Raw genomic sequence first — 12808 nt, forward strand, 5'->3', positions numbered from 1 at the left:
TATTAGCTAGAAAAATCACTCTGAAAGTTATTCCAGCAATATATTTTCATTATTGTCAGATAGTTGTGCTGTGAACATCATTCTTTAGTAATTAGAACGATTATTAAAGCTCTATAGTTAGCATTATAGTTATTGTTACAGTTATTGTTATAGGTATCATTAGTTATTTTTACTGACATTGTTACAGTTATCATTACATTTATTGTCAGTTATTGTTACATTTATCATTACAGTTGTCCGTATGGTTATTGTTACAGTTATAATCAGTGATTGTTGCAGTTATTGTTAGATACTGTTACAGTTATCATTACAGGTATTATTACAGTTATTGTTACAGATATTGTTACTTATTTTTGCAGTCATTTTTACAATTATTGTTACAATTATCATTACATTTATTGCTAGTTATCATTACATGTATGTTGAAGATATCTGTACAGTTATTGCTGGTTACTGTTACAGTCGTTCTAGTTATTGTTACATTGTTACAATTATCATTGCATTTTTCGTTAGATATCATTACAGTTATCCATACAGTTGTTAGTTACTGTTACAGTTATCTTTACAGTTATTGTTACAGATATTGTTGCTTATTTTTGCAGTCATCGTTAGTTATTGTTACTCCCATTGTTACAGTGATTGTTACAATTCCCATTACAATTATCATTACAGTTATTGTTAGTTATTATTACAGTTATGTTTGCAGGTACGGTTAAAGTTATCCCTACAGTCATCGTTAGATATTGTTACAGTTATCGTTTCAGTTATCTTTGCATGTATGATATTGTAAGTTACTGTTACAGTCACCGTTACAATTCTCATTACAGTTATCATTACATTTATTGTTACAGTTGTCCTTACAGTTATTGTTATTTACTGTTAGTTATGTTTACAGTTATTGTCATGGTTAGATATTGTTACAGTTATCATTTCAGTTATCTTTGCAGGTATGGTTATCCTAACAGTTATTGTATAGAATAGTTATAGTTACAAATATCGTCCCAGCTGTTGTTACAGTTTTCTCAACAGTCGTCATTAATGGTCTGTAATGACATGAGATGAAGTAAATGATGCCAGATGTTGATTTGGTGATCCGTGTGTAGCGTGTAACGTGTGATGTGTGTGTTTGGCAGGAGCTGGTGCAGTACTATCAGGAAAACTCGCTGAAAGAGTGTTTTAAGGATGTGGACTCCAGACTGCAGACGGCGTACAAGCAACCGGAGCAGAGCGCATCTCCGCAGCACAGCAACACACGCCACGCAGGTACAGCACACGCCATCCACACCTCAACACAGATCACACACCACACACTGCCATAACCCTGTATATGTGTGTGTGTGTGTGTGTGTGTGCAGGTATGAGCGAGCGCTACCACGGCACGGCTAAAGTGCGCTATGATTTCTCTGCGAGGGACCGGACTGAACTCTCTCTGCGGGAGGGAGACACTGTCAAAATCCTCTCCAAGAAAGCTCACAACGGCTGGTGGAAAGGAGAGGTGTACGGCAGGGTACGACACTTTACACTCACTCTCTCACCCATAAATCACCCGCCACCATCAGGTGTGACTTAAAGGAGTAGTTCACTTTCAGAACAAAAATCGACAGATAATGTACTCACCCCCTTGTCATCCAAGATGTTCATGTCTTTCCTTCTTCAGTCGTAAAGAAATTGGGTCACACTTTATATAAGGTGGCCTTAACTATTATGTACTTACATCAAAAAATAAGTACAATGTACTTAATATGGTCATATTGCACTGCAAAACACTTTTGCTTCTCTTAAGGTGGGATATGGTTAAGGTTAGGGACAGGTTTAGGGGTGGGTCAACAATGGTAATTACACTGCAAAAAAATGCTTTTCTTACTTAGATTTTTTGTCTTGTTTCCAGGCAAAATATCTAAAAAATCTTAAATCATGAAGGATTTTCCAGACGAGTAAAAATTATTGTCTTGTTTTCATAAAGTCATAATTAAGTGTGTTTTTGCTTGAAACAAGCAAAATAATCTGCCAATGGGGTAAGAAAAATAATCTTGTTTTCTGTTTGAAATAATTTTTCTTACCCCATTGGCAGATTATTTTGCTCGTTCTAAGAAAAAAAAAAAGAAAATAATTTTTATTCGTCTAGAAAATCCATCTTGATTTAAGAATTTTCTGATATTTTGGCTGGAAACAAGACAAACAATCAGAAGTCAGTAGAGCATTTTTTGCAGTGTACAGAAATTAATTACAAATGTAATTACATAGAGGTTTTTAAAAAAAAATAAGTACAATGTAAAAACATGTACAAAATAAGTACACTGTACCAAATTATTAATTTAAATGTAAGTACATAGTAGTTAAGGCCACCTAATGTAAAGTGGGACCAGAAATAGTTTTTTTTTTTTTTTAGGAAAACATTTCAGGATTTCTCTCCATATAATGGACTTCTATGGTGCCCCGAGTTTGAACTTCCAAAATGCAGCTTCAAATGGCTTTAAACGATCCCAGCTGAGGAAAAAGGGTCTTATCTTGCAAAACAAATTGACAATTTATATACTTTTTAACCTCAAATTCTTGTCTTTTCTCTGTTTTTTTCTGGGTCAAGACAGTTAGGTTATGCTAAAAAAATCCCCCATCTCATTTTCTTCCCTAACATCAGAATCGTTCTGCATCGCGGCGGAAGTAACAACCCAGTGTTTATAAAGTAAACATACAAAGATCAAACACAGTAAAAAAAAAAAAAAAAAAGGTAAAACAGATGTAGGATGATTTTGAAGATGAAGATAAAAATGAGATGGGATTTTTCCAACATGCCCTAACTGTATTGAACTGTCACACAGACTACGCATGTGCATCACAGAGATGAGGCAAAATTAGCATTCGAGGTTAGAAGTATATACATTGTTCATTTGTTTCGAAAATAACCAATCGTTTCGCTAGATAAGACCCTTCCTCCTTGGCTGGGATCGTTTAAAGATCTTTGAAGCTGCATTTAAGCTGCATTTTGGTTTGCATTGAGGAAAACATTTCAGGATTTCTTTCCATATAGTGGACTTCTATGGTGCCCTGAGTTTGATCTTCCAAAATGCAGCTTCAAAAGACTCTAAACGATCCCAGCCGAGGAGGAAGGGTCTTATCTAGTCAACAATCGGTTATTTTTGAAGTACTTTGACAATTTATATACTTTTTAACCTCAAATGATTGTTTGTTTGTTTTTTTGTCTCTGTGATGCACATGTGTGGTCTGTGTAATCTGACTCAAGACAGTTAGAGTATGTTAAAAAACTCCCATCTCGTTTTCAAAATTAAAAATTGCCCTTCATCGCTGCAGAAACTGTCTTGACCCAGATTACTCAGACCACGCATGTGCATCACAGAGACAAGAAAAGTCAAACATTTGAGGTTAAAAAGTGTATAAATTGTATATATTTTTAGAAAATAACCAATTGTTTCGCTAGGTAAGACCCTTCTTCTTCAGCTGGGATCATTTAGAGTCCTTTGAAGCTGCATTTTTGGAAGTTGAAACTCAGGGCACTATAGAAGTCCACTATATGGAGACAAATCCTGAAATGTTTCCCACAAAAAACTATTTCTTTACGACTGAAGAAAGAAAGAAAGGAACATCTTGGATGACAAAAACAGTGCACCACAAATACATCATACCAATTAAAGTTAACTTGTGTGGTGAATTGCACATGAAGGTTTACTAAAGGTTCAGGCCCAAACTGAAATTGCTATTCATTGACAATATGATAGATTTCTGAATAAGAAAGTCTTAAAAGGATTACTCCACTTCCAAAATAAAAATTTCCTGATCATTTACTCACCACTTGTCATCCAAGATGTTCATGTCTTTCTCTCTTTAGTCGCAAAGAAATTATGCTTTTTGAGGAAAGCATTTCAGGAATGTTCTCCAATATAGTGGACTTCAATGGTGCTCAACGAATTGAAGGTTAAAAATGCAGTTTAAAATCAGCTTCAAAGGACTCTAAACGATCCCAGCTGAGAATAATGGTCTTATCAAGCAAAACGATAGGTCATTTTCTTTCAAAAAAATATATTTATACAATTTTTAAACACAAATGCTGGTCTTGGATAGATCATGCGTACTCTATGCACTCCAGTTTAGGACATTTAAGGGTCGAAAAACTCCATAATTGTCCGATATTGCTGCCCCAGTGTTTACAAAGTGAACATGCCAAGAAAGTCAAAAGCCCTTTAAAAAAAATGGTAAAACAGCGACGTAGGGCAATTTTAAAGTTGGAAAAAATGAGATGGGAGTTTTTCCACATACCCTAACTGTAGTACGCATGCGCATCACAGAGCTAAACAAGATGAGCATTTGGGGTTAAAAAGTGTTTTGTTTTTTTTGTTTTTAAGAAAATGACTGGTTGTTTCGCTAGATAAGACCCTTATTCCTCAGCTGAGATCGTTTCGAGGCATTTGAAGCTGCATTTTTAACCTTCAATCTGTTGAGCACCATAGAAGTCCACTATTTGGAGAAAAATCTTGGAATGTTGTCCTCAAAAAAAAAAATTCTGAAGACTGAAGAAAGAAGCACTTAAATATCTTGGATGACATAGGGGTGAATATTTTATCAGGAAATGTTTATTCTGGAAGTGGAGTATTCCTTTAAAGCAACACTAAGTTACTTTTCCCTCAGTGCTCCCTCTACAGGTTGGAAGCGGAATTGTCAACACTAAAGAGTTGTTTTTACCTTAAAATAATGTTTCCGAACTCGTGTCAGTGGTTCATCAACTCATAACAGGGTGAAACGGCACTTTCGTATTCGCTTTGCGACCCTCTATCGGCCATAACAGCACTATGTAAGTTTGGGTCGTCGGGTCGCGGTTTTGTGCTTCAAATGATACTACAAATGCGACTTGCTTTATGGCAGGCTTCACAAAAGGTTTTCATACTTTTATAGTCATACAACATACTCTACCTTGTCACTGGACATCGTTATTTCCAATGCCGGTCCTGGATAGCCTCCAAACAAATAACGTGCATGTGACACGACGGTACGCTAAATTATTTACGACAGCGGTAATGGACAATTCCGCTTCCAACCTGTAGAGGGAGCGTTGAGGGAAAAGTTACTTAGTGTTGCTTTAAAGATTTGTAGTATGAAGAGGTTGACTTCTGTCTGTGATTCAGTAATAACAGTACATGTGTTCTCCTACAGGTGGGCCTTTTTCCTGCTAATTATGTGGAGGAGGAGCATTCAGATTACTGCTGACCAATCAACACCTTCATGACCACGCCCACTGAACATCACTCTCACACACAGATACAATCACAGTTTACAGCATCTCAACCTCACCTGTGAATCCAGTCAAGCGTCCGTATGTGTGGGATTTGCTGGCTTGTACATAGAGAGCGTTCTTCACTAGACAAACTAAATCACTATATAGAGTGGTTTCATCAGGCAGTGATTCAGATTAAAGGGGTCATGTGATGCGGTTCCTTGTTTTCCTTTGTCTTTGGAGTGTTACCAGCTGTTTGTTCATAGATAAGATCTGTAAAGTTGCAAAGCTTAAAGTCACAAAACTAGTAAAAGCATAACTTTTACCGACTGTAGCCGCCATGTTGTGGAGACATTGCAAAAGCGAAAGTACTTTATTTGGCGTTCCATATGAGGACACAACTAGAAATCAGTGGTTAAGTTATATTTGCAAATATTGGAGTGAGTGATGCAGATTTCACAGAGGACTGTTTCCTGAACCAGAGCAGCTTACAATGCCAGCTGTACAGAGTAGGGCTTGGTATTGTGACCAATTCGGCGATTCGATTCTTATTTTTATGGTTTTGTATTTGATTCGATTTCGATTCCGATTCGATATCGATTAGCTATCAAAATTTAATTTAAAATGTTAGTTTTGCAGACATGGGATCCATATTTTGATATAAATGCTGGTAACTGAAACTCTCCTACTTAAGTTCATTACTGAAATACACATCTACATTAATAATAGGGTGCACAGTTGTTTATTGTAAACAACTTTTATTTTAAATGAACACTGTAGCAAGAAGTCATAAATATGTGCATCCATTGTACACCATGTAAACAAACTGCAAAATGCACATTACTGTAAAAAAATAAAAATACTGTAAATGTGCAACAGTGAGATCTATTAAGAACTTCAAACATGTTTAAGAAATAAAACATTTTTCTAAATTCAAAACGTTCAAAACAGGCCCATCACAATGGTGTTATGTTTACACGACGCAACACGTAACGAGACAGTGTGAGTCATTATATTCAGTACTTATGTTCCCACTGGATGCAACAAATGCCTTGTTCGTAATTTTTTTTTCATGCTTTTGTTCATCGCGCTGAGAAACTGAATGTAACATTTCTGTCACACGCTTGAGGTATTCGGCCAATCACAATGCACCGGATAGCTGGCCAATCAGAGAACACCTCGGTTTCCATCAACAGTGAGTTTTGTAAAAATCAAAGCGTTACAGAAAGGCAGGCAAAGAGGAGCAACAATAATGTACAGTATGTGGAAAATAATGTTTTCTGAAGCTCAAACTGCATAAACACATCGCTTTACAGCCAATACACAAAATAATCTTTGAGCAACATCATATGACCCCTTTAAAATGAACGGTTTGACGGGTTCAGAAGAGCTCCTTGGTTTTTCAGATGTAATGAGGTGTTTTTTATTTCTTGACCTTCTGATTAAAATGGTTTTAAAACATTGTGTTCAACAAACACAGAGACTTGATTGTACATAAATATGAGTTTTATTTCCAAATGATATCAAAACGATTCAACTGAACAAATATTCTGATGCTGAGAGACATGATGAAAACAACTCGCTCCACAAACTTGGATGTGTGTGTGTGTGTGTGTGTAATGTGTTACTGAATGTGTGTGTGTGTGTGTGTGTAATGTGTTACTGAATGTGTGTGTGTGTGTGTGTGTGTGTGTAATGTGTTACTGAATGTGTGTGTGTGTGTGTGTGTGTGTGTGTGTGTGTGTGTGTGTGTGTGTGTGTGTGTGTGTGTGTGTGTGTGTGTGTGTAACGTGTGTGTGTGTGTAACGTGTGTGTGTGTGCTACTGGTAGTAGAGCTCGAGGTTCATGCCGTCATGGATTTCATCTGAGGCTCAGAGTCAAGGATCTGAACATTTATCCATATACATGCACAACTGTCTCCAAAAACACTCAGACTAAATGTTTCACACAGACTTACGGAGTGCTTTTACTCGACAAGCACAAAAGATCAGGAACTAACTCATTGTAAAATTATAACACTTTACAATAAGGTTTTATACTTTAATAGTTCTTTAGTCAGCATTTATTAATCTCAGTTAATTTGAACTCACACTATTGAAATCAAAAGCTCTATCTGTTCATTTTATTTAATGGACTTCAGCTAAGAGTTGTGTTTTTATTAACTAAAGTTGTCAAACAATAATAAATATGGTTTCTCATTGTTAGTTAATATAATTTAAATCTTAATTCAAAGTGTTACTGGTATATAATAACTATATTCACTAAAGACGTTGCAGTGACTTTTAAAGATATTATTTTCATAAGTCTTCCAGGTCTGTCAAAATGTCTTATTTCCATGTGCATCTGGTTTCTCGGTGTGAATAAACAATCCTGCTGCCACAATGATGCTTTAAACACATTAAATAAATAAAAAAAATAATTCACATTTATGACCATGGAGCACAAAACCAGTCTTAAGTAGCACTGGTTTATTTGTAGCAATAGCCGAAAATACATGTATGGGTCAAAATTATTGAGTTTTCTTTTATGTCAAAAATCATTAGGATTTTAAATAATCATGTTGTAAATTTTCCACCACAAATATATATAAAAAATTGCATTGCTAAGAACAAATTTAAAGGCAATTTTTTCAATATTTAATTTTTTTTTTTTGCATCCTCAGCTTTCAGATTTTCAAATAGTTGTATCTCGACCAAATATCATCCTATCCTAACAAACCGTACATCAATGCAAAGATTATTAATTCATCTTTCAGATGATGTCTAAATCCCAATTTTAGACTCTTATGACTGGTTTTGTGGTCCAGGGTCACATTTATGCTTTGAATGTGTTTCACATTCACTTATACACACTAAAGGACGAGATCAGATGTTTTTTTCTGCATCACAGACACTATCTGTACAAGTTTGAGATGAATTAAAAAGTTTGCAGGTCATCCAAGATGTAGATGAGTTTGACAGCCAGAACAGCTGATAAAAACATGACAATAATCCACTCCAGTCCATCAATTAATGCATTGAGAAGCCAAAAAAAAAAAAAAAAAACACAATTCCGTCATTTTAATCTGTAATAACGCTTCCTGTCTGGTCTGAATTAGGAGAGAAACTGCCAAAACAGCTCTAAATCCATATGTGGCTGGACTTTGATGTGAGAAACAACAGGAGATGTTCATTATTATGGATTATGGACTTGTATTTTAGCTCAAAACATCGTCCTGTTCACACTGGTCACATTTGGTCCAATTACAATGAACTCTGGTGCAATTGCTCTTTATTTGAGCAAGTGTGAACATCTGAACCCTGGTGTGAACCAAACTAAAAAAAACAGGTCTCAGTCTGCTTCCAAATGAACTCTGGTGTGGTTGGATTGAAATACGAATGCGACGCGGACCAAATACTTCTAAACCAACCAAAAACAGAAAGTAACGACAAGATGTGACGCTATGCAACACGATTTCACGAAGGGAACAAGCGGTGTACCTGAAACAAAACAAGCAGAGGGCAAACGTGGAGCTAAAGTGCCTTTTATGAGCTCTTTGTGAGTTTGCAGGTGGTGAAAATAAAATCATATACATGCAACAATGAGCGTGATCAGTCCAGCAGACGGCATTAGATGTATCTGACTCGCTTTGAGTTGAACGCACCTTTTCTTTTGGTTGAGTTCCCTCACAAAATATACCTCATTCAACCCAACTAATCAGTCTGGGAACATATCACTATGCATTTAGGTTCAATATCACTGTCAAAAATGCTAGTGTGAACACTAAGCGGACCAGGAGCAAATGTATGATTTTCCATTTTGGTCCGGAGCAAATGAACCAATCGAATCGAATTACAAACGAGAACACCGTTAAAGGAGTAGTTCACTTTCAGAACAAAGATGTACAGATAATGTACTCACCCCCTTGTCATCCAAGATGTTCATGTCTTCCTTTCTTCGGTCGTAAAGAAATAGTGTTTTCTGAGGAAAACATTTCAGGATTTCTCTCCATATAGTGGACTTCTATGGTCTTCCAAAATGCAGTTAAAATGCAGCTTCAAAAGACTCCAAACAATCCCAGCCGAGGAGGAAGGGTCTCATCTAGTAAAACGATGGGTTATTTTCTAAAAACATTTACAATTTATATACTTTTTAATCTAAAACGCTTGACTTGCCAAGCTAGACAAGACGAACATTTGCGATTAAAAAGTATATAAATTATAAAATTATAAATTATATATTTTTTTTAAATGAACCCATTGTTTTGCTTTCCTCGGCTGGGATTGTTTAGAGCGCTCTGAAGCTGAAATTTGGGAAGATCAAACTCAGGGCACCATAGAGGTCCACTATATGGAGAGAAATCCTGAAATGTTCATGTCTTTCTCTTTTCAGTTTTTAAAGAAATGGTGTTTTATGAGGAAAACATTTCAGGATTTCTCTCCATCTAGTGGACTTCTATAGTGCCCCAAGTATGAACTTCCAAAATGCAGTTTAAATGGAGCTTCAAAGGACTCTAAACGATCCCAGCCGAGGAGGAAGGGTCTAATCTCGTGAAACGATGGGTTATTTACGAAACAAATTGACAATTTATATACTTTTTAACCTCAAACGCTTGTATGTTCTTGTCTCTGGGATGCCATTGTGTGGTCTGAGTAATCTGGGTCAAGACAGTTAGGGCATGTCCAAAAACTCCCATCTTTTTTTAAAGGGTAATCTTTGTATGTTCACTTGGGTTATTTTTTAAAAACATTTACAAATTCACATACTTTTTAATCTCAAACGCTTGTCTTGCCAAGCTATTTATGAATTTAAAAAATCGTTTGGCTAGATAAGACCCTTCTTTCCTCGGCTGGGATTGTTTAGAGCGCTCTGAAGCTGAAATTTGGAAAGATCAAACTCAGGGGCACCATAGAAGTCCACTATATGGAGAGAAATCCTGAAATGCTTTACTCAAAAAACTATTTCCTTACAACTGAAGAAAAAAGATGTGAACATCTTGGATGACAAGGGGTTGAGTACATTATCTGTACATTTTTATTCTGGAAGTGAACTACTCCTTTAATGATGGACTGGATTATTGTGATGTTTTTCAGCTGTTTGGACCGTCATTCTGACGGCACCCATTCACACAAAGGATCCATTGGTGAGCAAGTGATGGAATGACACACTTCTCCACATCTGATGCAGAAACAAACTCATCCACATCTGGGAATGCGTCTTATAACCCATTGCTGGCATTGACAGTGAATTCTGTGTGAAGGATACAGTCTCCCAGTGACACGTGGTCCTTGAAAATGGTGTACCTGCACATAAACACATGACATTAGAATCGCATTCGACTGCTGTATCTCCCACTCATCTGCTCAGCATCGCTTCTCACCATTTCTTGAGCACAATCTTGTCCCACCGTGTGCCGGTCTGAGCTGCGATCAGCTTCTTCAGGTCTCCAATGGTGTCCTCCTGACTGACACAAACGGTTAAGACCAAAACAACACCAACCAAACCTGCGGCCTCCATCAACATCCACCCAAACCCACGCTCACACTTCACAAACACGGTCAAACTGGGATTGGCTCGGCTGGTACAAAGGATACTTGCATTTGACCCGAACCTTCTTCCCCAGACGATCGTTACAAACCACCTCAATCATCTCTGAAACACAGAAACACAAACATCAGTCACTTACATTGGGCTCTCAGTAATACATGTGACCCTGGAGCACTAAACCAGTCTTAAGCAGCTCAGGTATATTTGTAGCAATAGCCAACAATACACTGTTGGGTCACTAATGGGTCAAAATTATCAATTTTTCTTTTATGCCAAAAATCAGTAGCATATTGAGTAAAGATCATGTTCCATGAATATATTTTGTACATTTTCTACCATAAATATATAAAAACTTGATTTTTGATTAGTAATACGCACTGCTAAGAACTTCATTTGAACAAATTTTAAGGCGATTTTCTCAATATTTAGATTTTTTGCACCCTCAGATTGCAGGTTTTCAAATAGTTGTATCTCAGCCAAATATTGTCCTGTTTTAACAAGCAATATATCAATGGAAAGCTTATTTACTCAGCTTTCAGATAACATTGGAATCTCAATTCAGACAAATGTACACTTATTTTGTGGTCCAGAGTCACAAATTCTTCAATCACGGCAATGATTTGTCGTCATCATCATTACTCTGATCAGCTTTAAATCATTATTTATCATGTAAATAACGCCAGTGAAGGTCTGTTTATTCTCATTATTTCAATCGCAGTGCTGGCTTTAACATAAAAAGCAGTGCGTTTCATTTAAACACACAGGTTCGTCACATGGTTCACTATATAATCAAGTCGCAATATTAAACACACGTATACACAATCAGTAAACTGCAAGATTTTACCTGAATTTTGTCGTTTGCTCCCTCAGATAATCAAACGCGTTCCTCTCGCAAGCATTTGCCGTAAACCACCACCGAAGAAAACATCCGCTCACATTTGACCAATCAGATGCGGGCAAGTTTGACTGACAGCGAGTTTCGCCAATAACATTCAAAGAAGAGCCCAGTGGGACGAGGTCACCATGGAAATTGCCGCTAATCGTTTTAAGACGTCGTGAATGTCTTCATTGCATTAAAAATGCGAGAAATGTTGTCACATCAGTTGCATTATTAATAAATCACCATTGTTTATATATGGGTCATTGCTGGGATTCGGTAATATTTCAGTATCCTAAAGTGGTGGTTCAGCAAAATTTATTGTTTGAAGCTTTTCACAATACTTTGGTGTGCACAATATAATGATTTAAAATAATTATTGCATGCTAATATATTTTAGCATAAAATTATTTCTTATCTCTATCTTACGCCAAGAGTTTCGTCATGTCCTTGAGGCACTTCACGGAGTTTGTACTTAAAAAATAAAAAAATAACAAAATGTGAATAGTGCTTAATTGTTTGCCAATAATGTAAGATTTTTGGGGGGTTGGGGCTTGGTTGAATAATTTTGATTGCAACTGTATACACACACACACACACACACACACACACACACACACACACACACACACACACACAATCTCATTCTGTCTGTAATGGTGTTGAGAAAAAGAAATAGGTGAAATCATTTTATTTTTGGTTCCCATCTCAGACTATATAGACCTTTTTTCACCTTTTTTTGCGGTTGTATATGTGCCTGGTATTTAGAAAATAAATCGCATACTTGAAAAAATATATATATTCCAAGTTGAAATGTTATCAAATCTCAGGGAATGATCCATATGATGTAAATACTGACAACTACATTAAAAAAAAGACTTACTGGCACTAAGGATGCACCTAGAAAATAATAAAAAATAACGACACTTTTTTTTTTGTTTAACCAATGTGAAACCGCTTTGTCACGTGATATCTGTTAGTATTCTCAACGCTGTCAGCTTTAACCAATCACAGTCTATTTTGATCGCCCCACACAGATTTTATTTATTAAGTAACAGTATTATGAATAATACGCTGTGCTTCGATTTGTCTCTCAGAAATAATTAATGCGAATTAACGTGAAAGTGTGTTTTCTGATGATTCTAAACAGACAAAAGCGTCCTGAGGCTTGTACACACGGA

General features: G+C 36.4%; 2 protein-coding genes across 3 annotated transcripts in view; one reads left to right on the plus strand and one right to left on the minus strand.

Moving 5' to 3' along the window:
* The window catches only part of LOC141336101 (proto-oncogene vav-like), a 29212-nt gene extending 22612 nt beyond the window's left edge, over nt 1-6600 (plus strand). Inside the window, exons 26-28 of the mRNA XM_073841612.1 lie at nt 1134-1263; nt 1356-1507; nt 5164-6600. Of these exons, the coding sequence (XP_073697713.1) occupies nt 1134-1263; nt 1356-1507; nt 5164-5217 (336 nt within the window). The 3' untranslated portion in view covers nt 5218-6600. The remainder of the gene's footprint in view (nt 1-1133; nt 1264-1355; nt 1508-5163) is intronic.
* A 112-nt stretch (nt 6601-6712) lies between these two features.
* Nucleotides 6713-11661, minus strand: ubl5 (ubiquitin like 5). 2 transcript variants are annotated; one of them, XM_073841712.1, is made up of 6 exons: nt 11595-11661; nt 10798-10855; nt 10584-10667; nt 10469-10506; nt 7032-7088; nt 6713-6967 (listed from the first exon to the last, which is right to left on the minus strand). In XM_073841712.1, the coding sequence occupies exons 2-5, from the start codon at nt 10851-10853 to the stop codon at nt 7045-7047; spliced, it is 222 nt and encodes a 73-aa protein (XP_073697813.1). In that variant the 5' UTR covers nt 10854-10855; nt 11595-11661; the 3' UTR covers nt 6713-6967; nt 7032-7044. The 2 variants fall into 2 exon arrangements, with proteins under 2 accessions (XP_073697813.1, XP_073697812.1); XM_073841711.1 differs by having other exon boundaries at nt 6713-7088.
* Between the last annotated feature and the right edge of the window lie 1147 nt (nt 11662-12808).

This window comes from Garra rufa, chromosome 6 (genome assembly GCF_049309525.1).
Source record: "Garra rufa chromosome 6, GarRuf1.0, whole genome shotgun sequence".
Lineage (NCBI taxonomy): Eukaryota > Metazoa > Chordata > Actinopteri > Cypriniformes > Cyprinidae > Garra > Garra rufa.